Raw genomic sequence first — 24,346 nt, 5'->3', positions numbered from 1 at the left:
GTGCAGGTGATCCAGACAGCTCACTTGCCACCCATCACCTAATTGCAGCGTTGCAAAGATCCTGTCCCACCTGACAGAGTCTCTCTTGTCAGATTCCATTCATGCCAACCCCGTTAAACAGCCTGCAACGGGATAGCTGCTGAATAATACATGCAGGCATGAAGCCTGACGCCGGATGGCACGGAGCGTGCACAAGCAAAATGACAAAGCAGGCTCTTCATGAGACAAAACTCGATTCAGAAAATTATTTACAACGAGATACATGTCAAAGGAGTCACAGATCCAACTGTTTACTTAAAGACTCTTTACTTAAACATGTTAGAATAGATTCATGGTCTATATGAAACATTTCTATTATAGTTTTGGCACAAAACCATTCTTAGATAATGAGATTTTAGTCAGTTTTGCCCATTTGGAGCTCCCCCAATTCAACATTTGCACTCGCAGATGAAAATGGCTGCAAACAGATACACAATTATACAGCCATACATCTTTGAAAAGCACTAGTAGAGCCTCCTGCACAACCAACAAGAATGCAGCAAGGGGTTTCTGAATGGTAAGTCAATAACAAAACGCGTATTCCACTGTGCAGCGCATACATCGGTAAAACCTGCTGACCAAAAGTGCTGGAGTTCTACTGGGGTTGCTTGGTAAGGGCACTGGGCTTTCCTGGGGTTGCTAGGTAAGGTTCAGTGGCTATTGAATGAGGAAGGTTTTCGAAATGGCTAATTTTCCAGACACCAAAAAGCTTAAATAAGTAAAATTGTATTCCTATAGCACCTTTCACAGACATATAGATCACAAAGTGCTTCACAGGACAATTCAAACAAAAATAACAAAAACAAATTATTTTTAAAAAACCTGTCCGAATAAAAATGTCTTTAGTTGTTTCTTAAAGAAGCCTGTCCCCATTTGACTCAGAAACATCATGGTTCCAGATGAAGCTAAAAGATGAATGTATTTAGGAACCTGGCTGTGGATGGTATTCAAAGTTAAAATACAATTTTTAAAATTAACCTTCACAGGAACCCAGTGCACGGCGGCAAGAACAGGAGTTATGGGCGCTTATTTAATTATTGCCAAAAGACGGCCAGGTGTTTTCTTTTTTAAGCATTTTGGTTGTTTCTGGTAGCAGTAGAAACTCAAATGGAAGTACAAAAACATGCAAAATGCAAATTTTGCATAATAACTTCTTCAAAAATCCCTCGGTGCGTGACCCTGTCTCCATGGCAACAAGTTGGGGTTAGAGAGCCTTTATTTGGGGAAAAACTATTCTCCCCCAATAGCGTGAGGCAAAACATAAAGTGGCGGAGCCTCACCCCCCACCCCGCCTGCGCACACCGGGCGATGTTACCACTTCCTGTACGTCTGCGGGAGGCCGCCGTTGTTGGCAGGCCATGCGGATAAAACCAGCACTAAAGAGGGAGGCACTCGGCCACTCAGTAACACGCGCAGCGGTGTGTTTCTAGTGCTGAAGGAACTCCACAAAGCCACTCAGGGAGAGAGAAAGGCTGCATTGGAAATTCATGAGCTCTGGTTGCCGTCGCCCCCAGTGATCCCAGCAGGCGTCAGACATCGCTGATTGCTGCCAAGGGCCCCGGCCAAACGGGGCAGAGGTCGTTCGTTCAGAACACAAACAGAACCGGGATGCTTCTGAGAGATCAGGAGAATGAGCTGCACTCAGGTTGTCACGTCCTAATGATGAACAGAGCAGTAACCGAGTTAAACTGCTCTGTTTATTTGTCATGGAGAACAAACTTACCCATTCGTTTGGCAAAATGGTTTCAAATCAGTAGGAACGGATGGAGACCACCCACAGTTTTTAAGTTGAATTTGGGTCTCGACTTTAACTAGACCACTGTAACACATTAATTACGCTTTGATCCACTATTTCTCAGGTTGTATTTTCAAAGGTCGTTGACCTGCAGGAAAGTAAATCTCTACGTTAGTCACAACTCTATTGCAGTACACTGTAAAACCTTTGAGCCACATTTAGTTGTCTACTGTCTTCTATTCTTTAAGTCAAATAAATTCAGCGAGTTTTAGATTTTAGTATCCCGAGATGGAAGTGCATTACATTGATCTGACTCTTGTGTTATTACACTAAATGTTTCTAAGCAGAATTCATTGGGATGTTTAATAGAATTCATTATCAGATCAGAAATTTTGTTCATGTGATTTGAAATAAGAATTTAAATAATTCTAAACTAAAATAATTATTTTATCTTAATAGTGTGAGTGAAATAACAGAGAAATGTTTGCTCTTTAACTAGGTCAGGACAGTTTGTTTCTTGCATATTGTGAAATTATTTGGTTTAAATTGCAGCATTAAGTTAAAACTCACAATTTATGATTAATAAACTTAAAAAACAATGTTTAGACAACTTGTCTCTTGTTAAATCAACTTCATGAATTTAATTTCTGAGTTAAAACCAAAACAGTATTTTTGTTGCATTTTCAAGGCAGTAGGTGGACTTTCACTTTCAAGTTAAACCACTTTCAAGTGTTTTGCAGTGCAATAGTTTCTCTTCCAAACATTTTTTTAGAACATTTGATGCTACTGATGTTGAAAGTTGGTTTCTCCCATAGCATTTTTTATATTATTCTGACCTCTTCCACATGTTTGCTGTGTCTTGGATTTTTGGATGTATCATTTTTCTGCCTCTTCACAGTTTTGCACTACCTTAATTTGGTCAATCACATAAAAAAATCCAATAAAATACATTATTTGCTTGACTGTGAGTCAACCTGCTAGCATTAGCATATAAATCTGTAATATAATCATCTAAACATCTATTTTTTACTTAAATTGAATTATGCTTTACATTTTTCACTGCTTTGTATGAACACAAACAACAGTAGTCTTCATTTTTTGACATAAATTAAATTGTTAAACCAGTACAGGTGATACGTCTGCATAACAACGTAGGAGAAAGTATGTAAGGCTTCATAAATGAGCGGAGCTGTGATTAATGCGTTTCAGCTCGGTTCAGGATGTTTGGGAGCAGAAGCACCGCGGGTTGCACTAACGCTCAGTCAGCACATGCAGACATGTTGAATGATTGTATACGAACGTAACAGCAGGATAGCTGAGAGGGGAAACGACCTGCAGGCGGATATCTGACAGACAATCGATAAACTGTGATGTTCCAGCGCTGGTCTGCACAAATGTGCAACACTTTGTCCAAAAATAGTTCAATTCTTCGGCTTTGGGTGTAATCTTAAAACACTCTCCCTGCTATTGTCTGTCCTGTTCCACCTCTGTTAGCAGAGTGAAATCTAAAATCGACTGCAGCAGGCTGCCAAGATGTTTTACTCGAGTCTGCGAAGAGAAACTCTCCCCCAAATATGTAGTGAGAAACACTGAAAACTCTCCACCTGCTCACAATCCTGCCCCATTAATCTCACATCTTATTATTTCTCTGGCTTCCTTCGGGAAATCCGAGCTAATTCACTCTCCCAAAATAAAGTTGTTTTTTTTCGGAATTTGGCACAGTCACTCTCCCCAGGAAGATTTCTGTCTAAACACAACCAGGAGTTTATTTATACTTAGAATGATGCTTCAGGCTGAAAGCACACGCATCACTGCGGTGACGGCCTTATTAAAGGGACAACAGTGTCACAATCCAGCAGATAAATGTCACTTTTTTATCATTATTTATTTACAATTTAAATGCAACTGATAAAAAAATACAATTATCCATTCTCAGTCATGTATTAATGTTTAGATTTTAATTTATTAGTACTGAGTAACTGGTCAAAATATCAATAATTTAATATTTAAAAATTATATAATCAGATAAAAATATAAAGTTAAGTGGAAACTTTGGAAACTTTGGTATTTTAAGTATGAATATGACAATACTTCATGTAAGTAACAATAAAAAGTGATCAGGTGTGTGTTGTCTTCTTTAAGTGACAGACGTTTTATGGTTTAGCATTTAACTTTTGACGTATGAAGTGGTTTGACAATAATTTAGTTGTGACACGTAGGTCTACAACTCCACATGCCGAATCACCTCCGTGCAGCATCCTGTCCAAACCTACATCAGAAATATATTTATTTTTTGCTCAAACCGTCTCAGTCATTCAGATGCTCTTTAGGAGAAGAGCTATCATATGTTCCACCATGTACTCACCAGAAGCACCCTGAAAGAAGAAGAGGTCATGAATAAATCACGTACTTCCTCGCCTTCTCTAGAGCCACAGAAGCATGTGGGGAATTGCATTTGTTAAATAACATGGACTGACAGCATTGTGATGTGCACTTCAGCTGCTTAAGCTGAGTTTGACCTGGATAGGTTGCAAAATTCTGCACCAGCAGAGACACACGATGTCAAAATGGACTTTAAACGGCTACTGTACCGCCACTTTCTATCATAAAAAGCATATAAAAAGTGTTTGTATCTTAACCAAACTCTTCCTAAGACAGAGTTAGCTTCTCAACAAAGGTCTCATTTTCATTCAGTAATTTATCTTTACAACCAGTGAAGCTCTTCTAAACTTTAAAATGTAATGAATTGAGCTTATACATTTCAACAGGAGCAAAGTTGGGTAGTAACTAGTTACATATACTCAATTACATTTGGTAACAAATCATTGCTGTTTAAACTTTACCTTTAATAACATAAAGTTATCTAATTTTTAAAGTGCAATCAGTAATACTTTTATAACAAATTTATATCAGTAATGATTTCTTGGTTAATGTCAAGTTGTCATAACAAAGACATTTTGAATAATGTCAACTTTGTGTTACAAGTGTCATAATTTACCAAATGACGCTTTATGACAGCAGTCATAAATATTCATGAAGGCTTATTCATGTTCATGACAGCTTAAGTCATGTTTATGACAGTGTCATGTCAGTCTTATTCACCCCCCTTCAAATAAAGTGTTACCTTACATTTACTTGAATAACTGTTTTTGAAAAAATTTACTTTTAGGAGTATTTTTACTACTTTTATTTGAGTAAAATTTCTGGATTCTCTATTTCACTGAATGAAAAAAGAAACATTTTTTAACTAAAAATCCACCCGATAAAGACACACATCTGCAGTTTTTGCTCAAATTTGTTGAGAAAAACTGATTTGGAAAAATTTAATTTTGCCTGATTTTGTTATTTTTTGTTACTTATATGAATTATATGAATTTTAGTCTCTGAAATACCAAAATTTCCACTTAACTTTATATTTTAGTCTGTTTTTATTATGCAATTTTTAAACATTAAATGATTGACAATTTGATCGATTACTCATTACTTGAATAGAGTCTTTACCAAATACTTCATTACTCTTACTTGAGTAATTTCTTCTACTTTTTTACTTTTTCTTGAGTATAAATTCAAATTCAAAAATATTTCATTGATCCCAAAGAGAAATTAAATATTTATAGTATCACTACTATATCTTGAGTACTGCAAAACAGCTACCAGATATGAAGAGCACAACTATTTTTGCTGTTATCAGGATGTTGTGCTAATATGAAAACCTTCAGAGATACTCACTTTATGCCACATATTGTTTAATCTACACCCAAAGCTGTTTAATTTCACTAAATTCAGTAAAAGAGAAAAAGTGTCTTCTCTTCTATACATCCTGCCAAAAGTTTTTACATTTAAGAAAAATGTCAAAAGTGTGGGATGTTTATGGCGACTCTTGACAGGGCGACTATTAGTCATTCACTCCACTAATCTGTCTTTTATGGAAGAGTTGAAAGAAGAAAACCATTGATAGAAAACCTTTGTCGATTTTCCAAGGCAACAAATTAAACCTTCTGTCCAATATGCAAAATTCTATGTGGAGAAAAACAATCCTGACCTGAGAGTATTCTATGTTTTCCAGCCACTTTACAGCAAAATAAAGTAATTATATTGTACCTTCAGTTATAAAAATGGTAGATGTATCAAATTTGACTTCATAATTTATGCCTCCGTCTCTTTAAGGGCTGCAACAGAACAGCTTAGATTAAAAAAAATGTTAGAATGGCCTAGTCAAACTCCAGCACTTAAATCCAATTGAATATTGGTGGTAAGATTTTAAAATTTAGATTTTTTAATCTAATCTGACTGATAGAAGATTAGGAGTCAAATCAATGCCACATTTTTCTGATATTTATTTTTTCTGATAATTATGGAGTCAGTAATATATTTTATTAAACTGGGACAAGAGGTAGGATTAAATAAGTGTTCACTTCTTCCTACTCCTTTTCAAACAGAAAAGTGGTAGTAAACATGTTTTGTTCTTGCTTATGCATGTCCTACTGATTGTGTTTTATTCTTGTTTTTAAAAAACATGAATTATATCAAATTAAAAATAACTAGGCAACATTTTCTTTCCAATTTAGAGTCCTGTATTACTTTATGTTATTCTGTTACATGAAAACCCCTAATATACATAAAATCTTGTATCTGTAGCACTATAAAAGTTCAAGAAACACTCATAGTCGACTTAATTGTATTAAACTGGAGGCCATTTAAAAAGCTTTCATTAGAACACTCCAAAATAAATAAAAAAGAAAGCACTCCAAGTTCGAAAACCCCCATTCTGGGGGTCATTTACTCATCTCTTCCAGCCTTTCAATTATTTATTTGTAAATTTAGCTTCGCTAGCTTCGCTCAGCAGGGAATCAAACCTCCAATTTGGTATTCATCAACACTCAACGCCAGCAGCAATTAGGGACCTAATGGCTCCCCGACCAGCAGCTCCAACATGCCGAAGTGGCGAACAAACGCATGACGCCATTATCTGAACTATATGTTCCTCCAGAGCTTAGGTGAAGACAAAAAGCTTTTCCACAATGAAACGTATGGTTTTCTTGTCAGGGGAGATGACAAGAATCAACCACAAATGCTCCGCTTAGCAAAAGCTCAGCCATCTAGATGTTGACAGTAATTCCTAATCCTGTCCACATACAGAACGGCAACGTGCCGTTTGCCATCAGTTACCAGCCAGGGAGTGCCAACCTGCTTATTACCAAACAGGATGACAATTTAATGAATCCCTTTCCTTGGTGTCTGTAACACTTTGTGCCCGTGGTGCTCACACCCACTTAAGCATTTGATCAGAACACACACCCAGCCATTAACTCGCCGTTTTCTTTGTGATGTAACACCCACCTGACTGCTTCTCCTTTGTTTGGCCGCAGAATTATCATGTCACTGGTTTTTCCCCAGCCTGTTTGTCTAAGATCTGCGCTGTAATGCGCTGAAGCTGGGCAAGTCTTTGTTGCCCAATGTGGATCAGGGTTGTGAGAATGCAACCGGGACGAGTTGTTTCGGGCTCCAGAAATCACAGTGCGAGTCTGAGTTTTATGCATGGGTGAAAGGAATTGACAAAATTAAGTGATGATAGTTGATTTGAATATCTTTGGAGCAGGAGTGCGCCACGAAAAAGTGGATGCAATTCATCCTGAATGAAATCTTACAACAAAAGGGTGCCCCCTACTGACAGGAAAGGGTGCAGCCAGGCAAAACAAAGGAACTAACCACACATTAATTTATGGAGATGTTAAGCATTTATATTTCATGTGTGAATTTAATCTTTAGGTTTCCAGGAGAACCCAGATCTGCAGCTGCTGTTCTCTGCTCTGCTCCCTCGTCTCTGCGCCTCAGAGAGAGCGCAGTGTCCTTTTTTTAGAAAATCTCTGTGTGACTGATGGACTACAGAGAGCAGCACTGCAGGTGGTGCCGTCAAAACCCATTTAAATCTCTGCCAGCGCCAGCGTGCCGAATCAATATCCCCAACCCTAAAAAGCAAGCCCCGTATTTATGCAGCGTTTGGGGTCTGTGATCTGGACGCAGACTGTCCGATCGCTGATGCATCATGTGTGCACTGAGGGGCTCCAAGGTAACGGGCTCAGCATCATCCTGCCACCTCCTCTTCCTCTGCCAGCTCTTAGGTTTGGAGAAAAGTCACTGATGTCCTCACAGTGTGTGGCAGCATTTAAAGAGTTTTTATGACTCGCATTTGAATTTAGCTTTTGAAAGAGATAGAAAAATCCTTTAAAAAACAAGTTTTCTTTTACCTGCAGGCAGTTAAAAAACAGATCTATGGTGGTTATTTTTAAGCTTGCATGCATTTATTCATATTTATGTATTAAAATGGTTATAGAACATAACCATTAACAGCTCTAAAAACTACCTGCTCTGCATGAAGCAACAGTAATGTTTCTTTAATAAGTGTTCTTGTTAAAAGAAAGAAACATGAAAAAATAGGAGAAAACCAGAGGATAAAAAGGCAGTGAAAAAGATGCGCATAGAAATAGACTGAACTTAGCTTTTTTTAGTGACATTAACCATTAAAAACAGTTTTATAAACCAAAATGCAGAGCAGTTATTCATAGTTTTCCTGGTTAAACTGTTGCATGTTTGTGTAATTATTCCTCCTGCTGTCAGCTGGAGAGATTTGTGCACTCTCTTTTTACATTTGGTCAATGTTACGATCCGTAACCGTGACAACAAGGTATTGTTTTTACAACTTGGAGTAGCTGATTAGCATCTCAAAAGCTGAAATAAAGGATCTTTGTCCCTGAATCCCAGAGGAGTTAAAAAAAATTAAGCTTTACTGATGCAGAGCAGGACCAAAGAGCAGAGAGATTAGGGCCGGCCTTCTAACCAAACGGCGCTCTGAAGAGGAGCGGCAAAAGCAAATGAGGTGGATTAGCAGCGCTTACCAAGAACTGATGATGTCATCCGTGACATATTAGTGTGAAATGTTGCCTCTACTGACTGGACAGTCATGAAACTGTGATACAGTGACGCTCTTCAGTCAGAAGCACCTTCAGATTTGTTGCAAGACTGACTGCTACCAAAAATCCTCATGGAGGTATTTTGGTGCAAAATTTGGTGCAATGCTATATCTGTCAAGTGAAGAAACTACAAAAAGTATTTGAAAATATTTCTGATATTAAAAATTTCCTATTTTTGAATAAGGCTGTTGGAAAATGTCTTCAATCGACATTAAACAGAACTAAATAACCTTATAGTTTCCCAGACAGCTTTCTTGATTGTCCAAACTGTTAAATTAAATGCATGTTAATAGTAATAACAGGTAATAATATTTCAGCAAATGCAGATAGGCTGCTATCCGAGTCGGAAATATGTTTTGAAATGGTTAACAAATGGCAGTGGAAAGAAAAATATAAAGTATTGTCATAATCTTAAGTGTCAATGTGATTTTGTGTGCAGGCAAAAGCTGCAGAATGTGGGAAAGACTAACTAAGCCTTAATCAACTTAGTTAAAATTCAGTTTTAACTAAATTGTTCAGAATATTTTAGTTAATCATTCAGCAACAAGTTAGTTGCTTTCAATTCAACATTTAGCTAAGAAGATTCTTTCCTGGCACCAAACTCTTCTGAATTGTTCCAAACTTAACTTAAAGTTTAAATTAATTAAGTTACACTTTTAATTAAGTTTTTAAAGGATCTGCAGGAAACAACACATCTACTGTTATTATATTAGAAAATAAAGCCTAGTCTCTGAGCCTGAAAGCAAAAACAGATTTAAGCAGAAAAATTTCCTGAATGATCATTAAATATTCATCTAGAAAGAGCAAAATTTTAAAATTCAATCAATTTTGGGGGCATCAATAATTTCTAAGATAACGTCTTTATCCACACAGAGTGAGAATTTGACTTTTTATGCAAAAAAGTTTTACAAAACCACTAAATCTTTCATGCTGTGAACTTTATAAAGTTGTTATGTAATAGTGTTACTGTAAGTCACTGGCAGGTTTCATGTAAAACATAGCTTTGCCTTTTTTACATTGTAGATAGATACTGTATGCATAGAGACGGTCATGGAGCGTTAATTATTTTGTGTAATCGCTGTATTTCACATCTATTTATATGAAGGAGTGAAAACACAAAACTAATTGTATTTTATATGGTGGACTAAGAATGAAATACAGATTCACAGACTTGATTTTCTTAAAATATAGATGAATATGCAGAGCATAAGTTCAAATATTTAACATAATTCCTTAAAAAAAGAGTCTGTTGTTTTATTCAGATTTGATGATGCAATGTACAGAAAGTTAAAAGAGCTAAACAAATCAAGTTTTAAAAGTAAACAATTTCATTCGATTTAGTTTTATACGATGCAATACGCAGAAAAAGTTAAATTATTGCTTTAATTGGGTATTTAGTAGGAGTGCACCTATTACCGATGTTTAAAAATCATCTGATTCTGATTTTTTTTGTCTGAAATGTTGCCAAATATAGCAAGAAATTTACTGAATTGGCAACAGCAGGGTGAAGATTTTTACCTGCAAACGTTGGAAAATGATCTGGTCTGTCAGTCAAACCCAGAATAGAAGAAGACAGTGGCTGATTTTTAGACCTTATATGCAGATAAAATCGGTGGAGAAGATCGGCTTCACATGTAAGCATCAGCTGATCACCAATCTCCCATGATTAAGGAAATCAGGACCAATTTATTGGTGCACCTTGAGTATTTGTGCGTCACTTTTTGAGAAGTAACAAAGTAATCAACGCTCATCAGCCAAAATGCGTCACCAAAGACGCATTTTTACAATCCAGCTTTGCATTGCCGTAACTCTGCGATACTTCGCGCCATCTGAAAAAATCAAACGGTTTCTGAAAGGTGAGATGATGCGCTTTCCAGCCAATGTTCTATTATTATGGTAATTCACTCCCTCTGTTGCAGGGAGCGCGTTTAATCTCATGAAATACTATTTTAACAGACAGTAAATTGTAAATAACTGTTAGTTATAGAAAGTTCCAGCTGTTATGGAGAAATGGACAAATATATTTACTCACAGGACATTTAAAGAAAATATCCAGGGGGAGATTTTAGACTTGGGCCTAGCAACGAATTGCTTTTGAAAGTAATAGGTAAAGTACCTGGATTACTTTCTTGGGGAAGTAATTATTAATCAGTATTTCCAGGTAACTGGCAGTGCTCACCATGCAGGGCCTCCCTGTGCTCCAGCTCCAGCCTGAGCTGCTGCCGCTGCTCCTTCATCCTGGCCAGCTCCTGGCTGCTGCCCGAGCTGAGGCTGTGCAGCCGCCTGGCCAGCGCCTCCAGGCGGTCCCGCTCCAGGTACACCGCCTTCATCTCCGCCTTCAGCTCCTTGGCGCAGCCGAAGTCATTACCTGCACAGGCGCACCGCAGGAGGACATTACGCTTTCACCGCCCATTAATGAGCTTTTTCATCATTAATGGCGTAATTAAGTGCGGCTAATGGTAAGCCATTCAAGTAAATGGGATAAATAAAGGATGTGTAATGTAGCAGGGATGTTTTTCGGGGTGGAGAAGAGTGGAAAGTTACCAGATATGGCCGCCAGTTTGGCTTCGTGCAGAGCCAAGAGCTGTGTTTCAGTCTCGCTGACTTTCCTCCTTAGGCTGCTGCCCAGCCTCTGACTCATGACCACCTGGGGATAAAACGGAGAAGATGATGGAAAGTAGAAAGTGGGGGGATGGTGCTAACCAGCAAAACCTTTGCGGGCACATGGATCCCACAGGACGCAATGCTCATTTCCTCCTCTGCCTCCATTTTCCTTTTTTTTTAACACTCATTCTGCGGGTGTATTTGCATCCTTCTGTGCTCGCCCTGCTTGGAATATGCAGCTGTGAATCAACACTGAACGTGTTACCTGTCCCCAACCTTTAGAAAGAACAAAACAGGGTGGGACAGCGGGATGAGGAATCTATGAAAGATATCATTAGAAGGTCAGAGAGAAAAGGAAAAGATAGAAAAGGAAGCTGAATGTCAGCGGTTGATGGAGATGCGGCCGCTGACGATCTGCTGAGGATTCTGGCCTCCATCTGCTCTCACTAGCTACATCCGTTAAACCTCTGCTTCACTGTGACCGAAGCCGAATACGGCGCTCAGAAAAGCATTTAGGCCCAAACGGATTTCCTCTGACAAATATTAGCTTAGAAAACTCAAAATGCAGCTATTAAGTTATGATTATGAGGAAGGAGTAATTGCCCTGGATGTGCCAAAAGTCACTGTGGAGAAACTTTGGTCCACTCTTCTTTGCAGAATTGTTTTAATTAAGTCACACTGGAAAGGTCTTGAGTGTAACCAGTTTGTTTTTTTAGTAATATAGTACTTGGCTTGCTGCTGAGCTTCAGATCACCTACAATACGTGTCAAACTCAAGGCTTAGGGGCCGAACTTTTTAAGTTTTTACGCTTTAGACTTCAGAGGAATGCATAAATAGACTCCTCAAGATAACATTGGTGTGCTTAAATGTTATTTTAGCAATCAAATCAAAGCAGTTTTTATCCGTTTACTCCCAGATTACATCGATAAGTCCCTCTAGTCTCTCCAAATCAACAGAGCCACACATTTTTAAAAACTCTTTAATTCAGTGGAGCTAGTATTTCACATCAATTTAAAGAATTTATTTACTCAAAACAAGTTTCAATATGTGTTTGAAAAGTTGTGTTTTAGTTAGTTTGTCTCATTCCAAGTGCACTAAGAAATTAGACCAGAAATATTTGGCAATACTTGGTGTAGCACTATGCTGTTGCCACAATGCACCTCCATCTTTTAAGGGCTGTTTTTACACCTGGAACTGGATATTCCGACTCCTTCTCTTCCTGAATCTGACACAATTTTCCGAGAGGATGTCGTCCTCATTGGTATTTCAAAGGCAAAACATCTCCCGGGAGTTTTCCTCGCACAGAAATCCGGCAAAACGGGCTTGAATAATTTAATTTCACACAATCTACGAACTGGAAACAACTTTGGAGTGCCTTTCAAACTGTAAAAATTCTAACACTTGTGATTTAATTTCCAAAACATGCAGCTCTTTGCCAGATTTTGTTGCAAAAAAAAAAAAAAAGAAAGTCAACGGAGAGAAGCCAGGGTTACTTTCATGCCTGCAATCGTTTTGTCACAGCAGGTGTGCCGTTTCCAGCATGATGGATATTTAATTTAAGAAGCAAACTTTCCATTTCCAGCACAACAATGGTAACTGGGGTAGAAGTGTCTCTTTGTGAAGAGCTTCTAGGTTTCTTTGAAGTGCAGCTGCAGCATCAACCAGCGATTTGATGATGGGTTTCTGAAGGACAGTGTGACGGGAGAAAAACGCTTCACATAGAGAAGTGTGACACCTCTTCCTGTCCTGAAACCATTCAACGTTTCTGCTTGCTTTAGTTTACCAAATAGTCACACAGAAGTACCACTATTCACCCTTTGCACGTGACGTCGGTCTCTCTTCTCCCCTCCAAACTTGAAGAAATAAAGATTTAAGAGTGAAATTACATTTTCTACATAATTACACTTCACTTGTTCTATGAAGTGCTGGTATAAGTTTCATACCAATAGGACAATATTTGGGGAAAATAGATAGGCATTCAAATATTGGCAGGCTAATAATTTGCTTTGCCAAAAATGCATCCGCCTGCTAACAAAAAGCTAAGAGGGATTTCACCTTTTCAGCATAATCACACCTGTTCTCTGAACTACTGGTATAAGTTTTATATCAATAGGACAATAAACAGGGGATGCATCTCCTCCGATATTAATAGACTAAGCAGTTAAGGGTCATATCAAATTGTCTACATCATGGGCCTCTGTTTTGTCATGCATTAAGCTATTACGGTGTTAAAAAAAATCGGGAAACTGCAAACCATTAGTGGAAAACATATTCATCAGACATCAACTAAAATGTTCGACTCAAACGTCTCAATCAAGGTGTCAAAACTGTATTTATTTCAATTCATCTGCAAAGTAAAACCCACCGATTCGGGCTTTCATGGTTAAGAAACATGATAACGTTAAGAGTATTTTAAAAAATTGTCTCTTCGGTCATATTTCAGTCGTTTTCTCATCAATCTGCGAGGGTTTAGAGCGATGCGCGTTCCCGCGAGGGAGCTTGCAATTCTCGGCAGGCATGCGTTTCTTGGCTTAACACCGTCCCTCACTTCCAACGTCCATCATGGCGCCTTGAAAGATGAAGTGACGTAGCTGCAAAGGTTCAATACTTTTCCTTTTTTCTCATTTTTATTTCTTATACTTTTAGTCCTTTTTTCCTTCAGGGAAAGAGTGAATCAGGGGAGAATTTATTCAAAATGGCATATCCTGCTGCTTATGACTCCTGCACACAACTGAGGAAATCACTGCCTTGTCAGATCAAAAACAGCAGATAAAAAAAACAACTCTGACATCGGTACACATTGTGAGCACACAGACATTGTCACAAGACATATGCCGTCTATTTTAACTCACAATTCATTAGGTTTTCGTTCACATTCAGTCAATCCTGGTTAACTCAGGGAATGAAAATCGGCTTACCTTAGCTGTAGCTTCCTTCATGGAAAGGTTCAGCGCCTGTTCCTGTTCCTGGAGTCTGCACAAAATGTGTAGGGACACGAATAAAACATTTTCTTCTCAAATTAAATAAATCTAAACTGTGAAATATGGGAAATAGCTTGTTTACAATTTTTGACATAATTTTAGGTTGATTTAAATTGAGCTTATGATGCTAAAGACCGTAACAAGTCTTGAAAGAGAATCAGTCCCACATCATGACAGTGCCTCCTCTGTACTTAACACTGGGCACTTTTGTGCATTTTCATCCGTTCTTTTACACCAGAATCATCTGTAGTCTTGCTGTAAAGCTCAATCCTCGTCTCTTCAAGCTAACGAACGTGGCTTTAGTCAGATTTTGGGTCTGAACTCTGTATTGTCAAGACAACAGATGTGTGGAGCTGAAGCATGCTAAGACAGGAAAGATAACTGGACCATCAGAAGTGTCAACGGTTCAGAGAAGAACGGGTTTGACAAAGATCACGGCCGCTGGTATGATTTGTTCAGCAACAAAGAAGGGGTGCGTATTTTTTGATTCATATTTGATGCACGTTGCCAATGTAAGTTGTTGGTTTGGTTTCCCATTTCTAATGGTGAAAGCCTGGAAGACGAACTTGAGTCCTTGTCCAGTCTGTTGTCAGAGTTCTAGTTGTTTTTAATTTTTAAATTAAACTGGAGCCATTCCACAACGTATATGGTTTGTCTTTCCCATTTTGAGGAGTGGCTAAGACAAATGGGTTTCTGTGTCTCGTCATTTTCAGTCCAGGGAATTTGGAAGACATGGATTGCTGATTCAAAACTTGTGTGACTGTTTATTAGCTTGATAACTTGAACTTAAAATTACCAGAAAAAAATATTTTAACATTTGGTTTCATTAATTTGGTTGGGGAAGGAGGAGTGGGGGGGAATTTTAATGTGGGTGTTTTATTTCCAAACAAAAGTAATTTTACTAAATTTTGTGTTTTTGTGCACGAGTGTGTTTTCACACATCTTCACCACGGCTGCCTAAAAGTGTGTTTTCATTAGTACGTCCATTCGAATCGAGTGTTTACACGATTCTGTCCAAATCTGAAGGGCAAAGGTCACATAGATTATACTTCTGTAAACATGCAAACAAGACAAACATGCAAGGTGACATTATGTGGTGGCAGAGGTATAAATTAATTAGAAGATGAGGAAAATGGAGCATAAAATCCATTAAGCACAACACAGTCACCTTGAGGAAGTCCCAGCTTCCTCATCTAACAAAAATCTGTTGTGCCCTTTGCATGTTATTCAAGCTGATGTTCCACAATGATCATCCGTTGGACAACCACTTTTTTATTAATACTCTAATCTGCCGCCATTAGAAATACCTCAACGTGAAAAAGAAGAGCCCAGAGTTCGTCGTGTGGGTATCCAATCGGAAACCACGATTTCAATCAGATAAATGTGCTGCATTTGTGGTGGCGATGTGTCAGGTATCAAATTATTGCCCTGATGGTGGGTCACACCGGCAGAATGTGATAAGTACAATTTACATGTCTTTGTAACGAGTGTCAAGACAGAGGGGCTTTCCGCAGGGTTGCTTCGCAAGCTATTAACTTCTGAGGATGAGATGCAAAGTAATCATTAGCATCTGAGAAAAACCATTAAAATTCAAAGCAGGAGCAAGCAGGTGTGAGGGAAGAAGGCTGGCGGCACAGAGGACGCTTTGGATAAAAATAAATAAATAAAATAAAGTACTTGGTGCTGCTTAATGCATTCTCACTCAGCCTGAAAAATAAATTATTCTTCAGGTCTCACCCAACTGTTGCCTGTCTTTTATTTTTGCTGTGCCTGCATCAAAATGCTGAATTTTGTTGTTGTTGTTTTTGTTGTTGTTTTTTTTTTAGATTTTAATAGAGAACATTATCAAATATTTATTTCAGATTTGGCTTAATGCCAATGTGAGATTCTCAGAATAATCACAATTTTACTATTTTTCGAGGAAAAAATCAACCTGACTGTAATACTTATTTGATTAGAGGAAAAAAAATGAAAAAACAAATAAAATCTCCTCCAAATACGTTATTCTAGATGTGATAAATCTTGTAAGACAACAAAGAGGAAAGTAGAAGTGCAGCTTATGTCAGCGACATTCACAACTCTCTGGTGTCCCCTAAAGGCAGACTAAAGGTACTGCAGCTACCCCGTGATTAGATTACTTTTAGATTAACATATTTACATGCGCATGCTTGTTATTTATTTACTTATATTCAGTCATATTGAATTGTTTGCATCACTCTTAGGTGTATATATACATATTTTATAAACTTTAACTCTTATGGTTATGTTTATATTATTAATATTTAACACCTTAGATCGTGTAGCTTTGTCAACAAATAAGCAATTTCCCCTTGGGGATTAATAAGGTAAATTCTGTACTATTATATTCTCTTTCATAATAATTGTTTAAGCTTAATGCAAAAAGAGTCATTCAAAAACTTTGTTCTGATGTGAGTCTATATTTTTTAATGCTCGATTCAGTTATATAAATGCATATATCTGAATGACCTGAGCGCTGAAGGTGGAGGGGAGACGGAGATCTGTGTGCGGTTTTCAGAAGAGATGAGGTCCTGCAGGGTGCGGCTCATGTCCCGGAGCTGGGCCACGGTGCAGCTCCGCAGCACCGACCCCTCCAGCTCCGCGGCCTCGGTCCGCTGCTCCTCCTGCTGGATCTGCTGCTCCAGGTATCGACTGCGATCCTTCAGCTGCGCCAGCCTCGTCTGCAGCTTCTCAATTTCCTCCTGGTGACACGTTGCACAGGAATAATCATCAGCTGCACTGTTTGTTTTTAGATTCAGGTAAATTTAGCATTACTTTATGAAAAATGTATCATTTTGCAGTGAAAGTAAATCAAAATGTAAAGAAATTTCTCAATAGTTGGCACCAAGAGTCAGTCAAACATATATATTTGTGAACAAAGTGACATCTGCTTGTGTAAATCCATAAACCCGGTCAATAAAACTCTGAAATATAAGTTATTATAAGTTTGTTCAAGTCAGAAAATTACAGGAATCCCTGATGGGCTCATTTATCCACCGACCCTGGGAAGGACGAACCTTAAATAATCTGTACTGCATTTACCTCAACTTGATGTTTTTCTTGAATCAAGCGATCCCTTTGCTGCGTTGGGTCAGACTGCTCCACTGAGTCCGGTTCTGATCCATTTCTGCCAAAAGAATAATAATAAATCGTCAATCACAAAAAGTCAAGTCCCAGGACATCTGTTTTCAGAATGCACCATTAAATTTTCACTGTTACCTGCTTAAAAACAATAAACAACGTCATTAAGTGAAAACTGTGGCTAAAACAGGAAAGGTTACATCACTAGCATGGTAATATTTCAGATAACTAATAATTAATGATCAATCTCAACTGATATGAAACACTTATCATGATATGTCTTTCAGCCCTAAAAGGAATGATAATATTCCTGATTATTCAACAATAATCATGTCAGAGCAGCTATAATGCTTCATAAGCTTTAGGTTAATGTTTCCAGGATCTCCTCTGTTTACAACAACAGCATAAGAACGACAACAAGGCAGTGTGACGGAAAACAAAAACATAATAAATGGTACTTTATGTGTAGTGGGCTGTAACCGGTGCAAAATACTGCCTTTCACTTCTCTACAGTCAACATTATTTCCAGTGAAATGGAAAAGGACGGGGCTGCACAATAGCTTGGTAGAGCTGTTGCCTTGCAGCAAGAAGGTTCTGGGTTCGATTCCCGGCTCCGGTCTTTCTGCATGGAGTTGCATGTTCTCCCTGTGCATGCGTGGGTTTTCTCCGGGTACTCCGGTTTCCTCCCACAGTCCAAAAATATGACTGTCAGGTTAATTGGTCTCTCTAAATTGCCCCTAGGTGTGAATGTGTGTGTGCATAGTTGTGTGTCCTGTGTTTCTGTGTTGCCCTGTGACAGACTGGCGACCTGTCCAGGGTGACCCAGCCTCTCGCCCGGAACGTTAGCTGGAGATAGGCACCAGCAACCCTCCCGACCCCACTAAGGGACAAGGGTGTCAAGAAAATGGATGGATGGATGGATGGAAAAGGACGGTCATTTTGGTGTAAACTGACCTGCGATGACCGCAGTCCTCCCTCTGGAGGGCGCTGTGCACCACCTTTGAGAGCCTCTCCAGGAAGTGGGCGACGCTGGGCTGCATGGAGGGTAAACCCAGTTTGAGAGCGCCGCGCTCCCTGCAGAGCTCCTCCAGCTTCTTCCCAAAGCGCTCAGCTGAAAACGTAACATGCAAATTAACTTTGAGAAAATTATCATCATGTCAGTGTAGAAAATTAGCATTTCATAAGGTAAATCTCCCTTTTATTTCAACAACTTATGTCACTAGTAGAAATTGTACAGATGAATTTGTTTTTACACGTTAATTTATATTACTTATGATGATTCCCATTTACAGCTTGGAAAAACAAGACATTTAAGATCATAATATTACATCAGGCTAATAGAAACATAATTTTCAATGCAGAAATGTGGACTTTTAATGAAAATTCTGTTTAATAAATGCATAAAGTTTGATAGTTAAATGTCACTTTTAATCTGCCTCATTCGAACGCATATTCTAGTTTATTGAACATGACTAATCTCTACTATATAGCTCTAATGCTAAAGTATTCACTCTGCTTCTAAAAAAATATTATAATAAAACTTTAATTATTGCCTTTTTTAAGACTTTATAGTTGGTGTTTAGGTAATAATCTTCCAGTCTTCCAAAAATGAAGAACTATAAAGTAATATTTTCAAATTTCCTGTCATCTTTAAACATTTTTTAACTCAAAAACATGGCGGCTGGCTGGATGACTGGGCTTAGCAAGTTTTCTGGGGGAAACCTTGCCAAGACATAATCTGTTAAATCACATCTGATTATCTCAAAAACCTGGTGCCATGCATCTCTCGTTTTAAAAAGTTTCTGTTGTAAATTGCGTCTGTATAAATAAATAAACAGCGTGGAATAAACAATGTAATTTAAAAACAAACAGATAAAGGCACTTTGCAAAGGTCTCCTTTCATTTAACAAATTGTAATATGAAAACACAAACTCAGCTTACGCAAAAACCTCCACAACTACCAGATTATTTATATTATTAAATTAATATTTATTAAAGCAAAACGTTAGTTCAAAGTTCACCTGCGTCGTAGTCGTCGTCCAGAATGGCTTTCTGCTGGAGCCTCTGCAGCTTCAACATCATGGACTCGATCTTTGAGGGGACAGAAGACAGAGCGGTGAGTCCACCGGGTCAAAACTCTTTAAATAGTTCCACGGGTCAGAGAGAGCAGCGACCGCCATGTCAAAGTGACTCGGTCAAAGAGTTTTGGACGTTTCATCAACATGAAATTAGATTAATTCAATTAACATTTCAATTAAATGTCTTAGCATCTCATTTTTAGGATATTTATAGAATGAGATTGTCCAGTACATATTTATAACTCCTTAAGTTTATGATATTCAGACATCCTTAGAAAGGCTTTAAGAAAAATCTCTTAAGTGGCCGGAGTGATTTTTCACAAGTACATTATCATTACATTAAAAGCGAAATCTAGTTTGGTTACTAAAGCGATGTGAAACTGACATAAGTAGTTCAAATACTTATGTCAGAGATCAATCAAAAAATAATTAACTTAAACTGACCTTTGGACAAAGAAATTGTATCATTAGTTTCCTATTCTGTAGTTCAACTTTTTAAGCAGCCGCCACAGATGAAGTTCCTGGAGATTTCTGCTGCTGGAAGTAGCAAATCCCTGTTTACTCTTTAGAAACGTTCACTTTGAGTCTCTATCAAAGAGCCAAACTCAAACCTAGTGGAGTTTTATGGACCGTGTTTTAAAACCGGGCCTGTAGGAAACCAGACAATTTTGACTGACTCTACCAAACAACCCAAGAAGAGTGGTCAAACATCCTGTTAGGATTAAACCAGAAACTTGCAGATTGTTACAAAAAACAAGTTTTATTTTTACATATAAAAAAAGATAAGAAAAATCCTCTTTAATTTTAGATACAATCAGACCTGAGCCCTGTCACACACTGAAAAAAGAAAAATAGTTGAACCAAATTAAATGAATTGCTTCAATCAGTAACAAATAAGTCAATTAAGTTGACTTATTTGAACAAACGTAACTTAAGTTTATTCAACTTCACAAATTTAGGTCAGTCTTATTCAAATTATTTATTGTACTTCAAATAAATCAGTAAATAATCTTTTTTAAGAGTTTTTTTGGCCTTTATTTGAGAGTAGATAGAAAGGGAAGTGGGTAATAGCAGAGGGGGAAGACATGTGGCAAAGGTCATCAGGCAGGGAATGGAACCTGCGACGGCCGCGTTGAGGTCGGAGGCCTCGCTATACGAGTTGTTCTTAACCCCTGCACCTGGTTGATACAGGATCTGACCCTGGTGAAGCTAGCGTCATAACATCAGATGTAGGATACGAACTAAATTGTTTCAAGTAAAGTCAAATTATTAAGTTAAAATTGTATAAGTTAATTCAACACAAAAAAGTAAGTTGTCATCACTAAACTTTACATTAATTAAGAGATTAATGTTAAGTCCATAACATGAACTGCAGCCCAAAAACACTTTTTGGAGTGCATCGAGCGATGTGACGAACCCACCTTGGTGTAAGTGCGGTTGTTCTGGAGGCAGTCCTGCAGGACGCCGTCGTACGTCTTCACCAGGCTGTCCCAGCCTTGCTCGGAGGCAGGCGTCGCGCTCTCGTAGCCGGAGGTGACAGAGGAGGCCGAGGTCGTGTCCGAGTCCACCGACAGGGAGGAAGTGACCTCTATGTCTACCGACTGGGACTCAGAGTTCGGAAGGTGGGACATTTCCTCCTTGCCAGTCCACAGACAGTCCCGCCAACATCTCCCACCATATGAATGCTCCTCCTTATGGGCCTGGCTGGATTTGGTGGTGATTTCCTCTCTTTTTTTCTCTAGATTATCTGGTTGATTTGTTGGTTCTGGTTCCTGCAGCGGCCTAGCAGGGTCTGTCCTCTGGTTGCTGTTTAGAGACTGCTGGATGAAGCTAAAACTTGAGCTGAAGAAGACCTCAGATGAAGACTGGAGACTTGGACTGAGTTCGTTCAATGTGGTTTGAACTCCACTTAAAGGGCCGGCCAATGTTGATCGCTTTTGATGTAGGTCATTCATTAAAGACACTTTGACGGTAGGAGCTTGACTCAACTGTTGAACTCTGGTTGCCTTGGTGAGGTCAGCGTGGCATCCAGATTTTCCATTCCTGATGCAAGCAATGCTCTCCTCCTCCTCCTCTTCTTCGTCTTCCTCTTCGTCCTGAGCATGAGAAGTGCACTGCAGCCTGGCCTGCTCTCCTCTCATGTACCCTGGTCTCCTGTGCAGCCTCTTACGGCCAGAGCTGCCAGCTGTCCCAGATACTTTGCCACCTGTCGATGCAGAGATTAACCATTAATCTGAGCAGTAGGTTCATGTAGGAGATAAAGTGTGAGCTCATCAGGCTGGAAGGAAAAACTGTAGCATGAAAGACTGAAAATCTGGAGCATTAGATTGTTCTTTACTTTAACTGGACTCTTCCAGCCCTGCATCGCTGTCTGGATAAAAAAAAAAAAAAACTGTGCTGCTGTGCAACATTTCCCACAGTTCAGCTCCAGCTGTTGGGAAACACCACAGTCGTATTTTAAACCGAAACACGCCTCTCTTTGGCCAAGTGAAAAACGCTTCTTCTGTTTGTTCTGCTCAGAACAATCATCTAACTCAAGAGAAAATATTCTTGATTACATAATTAAAACTACAGTTTGTAATTATTGTAAAAAAATATATATATACATTTTAACTATTTGTTAAAGCTGCCACCATGTTATGAGACAAACAATCTGTGAAAAGAACCATCTCTTCCACCTCCCTGAGCAATTATTGCTGTTTGAGGAAATGCACCAAAAACAATCAATCAGAACCTGGACAAGGGTCTTTGAGCTGTCAATCATCCTCGTGTACTCACTGCTCAATGTGCTAAAGGCCAAGAATCAACTTAAGGTTACAGGAAACCCGCTTGTCTGCTGTCATCGGTTGCCATGCTAACTAGCCTTAGCATTCACAAGAGGTTATTATAGGTAAAGGGCAGCATAGCCCTTTAGCTATAAAGGGCTATGGGCAATCTGTCAGACTGTGATGACTGTGATCTAAGATTGTCAGATCACAATCTGACAATCTTAATGCTGTCAGATTGTGATTGACAGCGTTAAGACCCGCCTCCTAGCTCTGATTGGTTGTTTCTAGTTGACACTAGAAGCACTCGTAGAAGGAAGAGGAGATACATTTTTTGGGGATTATCTGTCTCATAATAAAAATCGATTGAAAACAAAGAATACTTGAGATTTGAGTTCATATACCACAAAAAAACTGAAGTTTAGCAGAAGGAAATTGTTCATGGGTATGAATTAAAATTTGGAGATAAAACAGTTACACATACTATAAGCATGAAGGGGGACGAAAAGACCCAGAGCTGGCCAGACTTTTGTTTGTTTTGTTTTGTTTGCTTAGCTGAAAGCAGCTTCAGATCAATGGGAGAAGTAAAACCTAACAAACTCCCACACAACTAAAAAATGAAGTCTTAATAAATGCTCAAATAAACTCTGTTGAGCTTAAAGCACTTAGTAAGTAGGACAGCGTTGTCTTGGCCAATCACATTTAATTGAGCTATGAGCCTAATTTTCTTTAGGATGATAAAGAAAGCTCTGTTTTTGCATTTAGACACCTGCTGCAATGCAAATTGATTAAAACATATAATGCGTTGGATTCAATAGAGGCAAGCCGAGACGTTGGGAGTCAACAGCCTCTTTGTGTCCAGCTGCGCTTCCTACTTCTGACTCTCACTTTTCTCCCTCCACTCATGCACACACCAAAAGCACAGAGGCACACTGACACTTTTGTGCCGCAAAGAGAGGAATCAGATAAGCATTGTCCATTTCACACACACTAAAAGAAGTTATTGTAGTTTGTCGTCTGAATGTGCAGACTCCATGTCTCGCAGCAATGTGTCAAGACGAGAAAATGGGCTAAGCAGCCGCAGCCCGCAGTGACTTCCATTGATGCAATCGTCCCATGTGACTGGAAGCAGAGGGCATAAACAGAATCCACTTTAGGATGTCAGGCTCAGAGAGTGACAACAAGCCGCCTCCTTTATGCCCAGGTTGGGCTCGGTAAGAGCGCCCGGTCCACTGGGACCGCAACACAAAAGCTCAAGTTCCACCCAGCTCCATTCATTAAAGTGGATCTGTAGATGTGGCTTCGGTCCCATAAAAGACTGAAGCAACCCAACCCTTCATCATAAGGACCAAATACCACAGCACCATCCACCATCTGGTGTGGTCGGTGTTGTTCTACAGGGAACCCTCAGGAGAGTAAAAGAGCCTGGCTGGTGAAAGGAGAAGGACTTGCTGGTGGTGTTACTGTATCCTCGCCATGATTCAGTTGCACAAAGACCGCTTTTCCCAGTAAAAGGGAAGGAAATGCCTAGGGGCTCATTCTGTCTGACTGTGTGTGTGCGTGTGTGTGTGTGTGTGTGTGTGTGTGTGTGCGTGTGTGCGTGTGTGTGTGTGTTCATGCGTGTGTTGGGACATCATCAACTTCTTGGCCTTTCAATGGCATGTCTCTGCTTCCTGTGAGGCTGTGAGCAAAAATAATTCGCCAGGAATCCTATCAGAAAGTAGATTGTCTTCCGATGCTTGATTCTCATCTCCTTTCTGCTCCGTCTGGGCTTTCTCCCATTGACTTGTATTTCTCTGGTGGAATTTCAACCGGACCAATCAGAAAACAGAAGGAGAAATTGTCAACGATGATGTAAACTAAAATTGTAGTCTGCCTGTAGTTTTAGTAAAATGTTCACTTGTTGGCTGCGCTTCCAGATATTGAATTAACATTAACGGTGGCCTCGTTAAGGTCAACACTTCTGGTAGTTTACAGTGTAGCTAATTTCTGGTAAGCTTCATAGCATCAAACTGGCGCATTGTAAATGTAACGGCTAATCAACTCCAGGTAGGGAGTAGGATTAAGGCCACTA

At 39.0% G+C, this 24,346-nt stretch overlaps 1 protein-coding gene across 4 annotated transcripts in view; it reads right to left on the bottom strand.

The window, feature by feature from the left end:
• Positions 1 to 24,346, bottom strand: part of disc1 (DISC1 scaffold protein) — a 54,606-nt gene that overhangs the window by 26,699 nt on the left and 3,561 nt on the right. For all 4 annotated transcript variants that reach the window (XR_001777323.2, XM_017308864.2, XM_081616225.1 and 1 more), the window contains 8 exons: positions 20,929 to 21,713; positions 19,451 to 19,520; positions 18,384 to 18,540; positions 17,391 to 17,475; positions 16,818 to 17,050; positions 14,268 to 14,322; positions 11,290 to 11,392; positions 10,925 to 11,113 (listed from right to left, as the gene is read on the bottom strand). Coding sequence is in view for 3 of the 4 variants with exons in the window: in XM_017308864.2 (XP_017164353.2) it covers positions 10,925 to 11,113; positions 11,290 to 11,392; positions 14,268 to 14,322; positions 16,818 to 17,050; positions 17,391 to 17,475; positions 18,384 to 18,540; positions 19,451 to 19,520; positions 20,929 to 21,713 (1,677 nt within the window). In the remaining variant the exon portion in view is untranslated. The remainder of the gene's footprint in view (positions 1 to 10,924; positions 11,114 to 11,289; positions 11,393 to 14,267; positions 14,323 to 16,817; positions 17,051 to 17,390; positions 17,476 to 18,383; positions 18,541 to 19,450; positions 19,521 to 20,928; positions 21,714 to 24,346) is intronic.

Source organism: Poecilia reticulata, chromosome 15 (genome assembly GCF_904066995.2).
Source record: "Poecilia reticulata chromosome 15, P_reticulata-male-v2, whole genome shotgun sequence".
NCBI lineage: Eukaryota > Metazoa > Chordata > Actinopteri > Cyprinodontiformes > Poeciliidae > Poecilia > Poecilia reticulata.
Note: the sequence above shows the minus strand (reverse complement) of the source record. Positions and strands in the feature narration are given on the sequence as shown.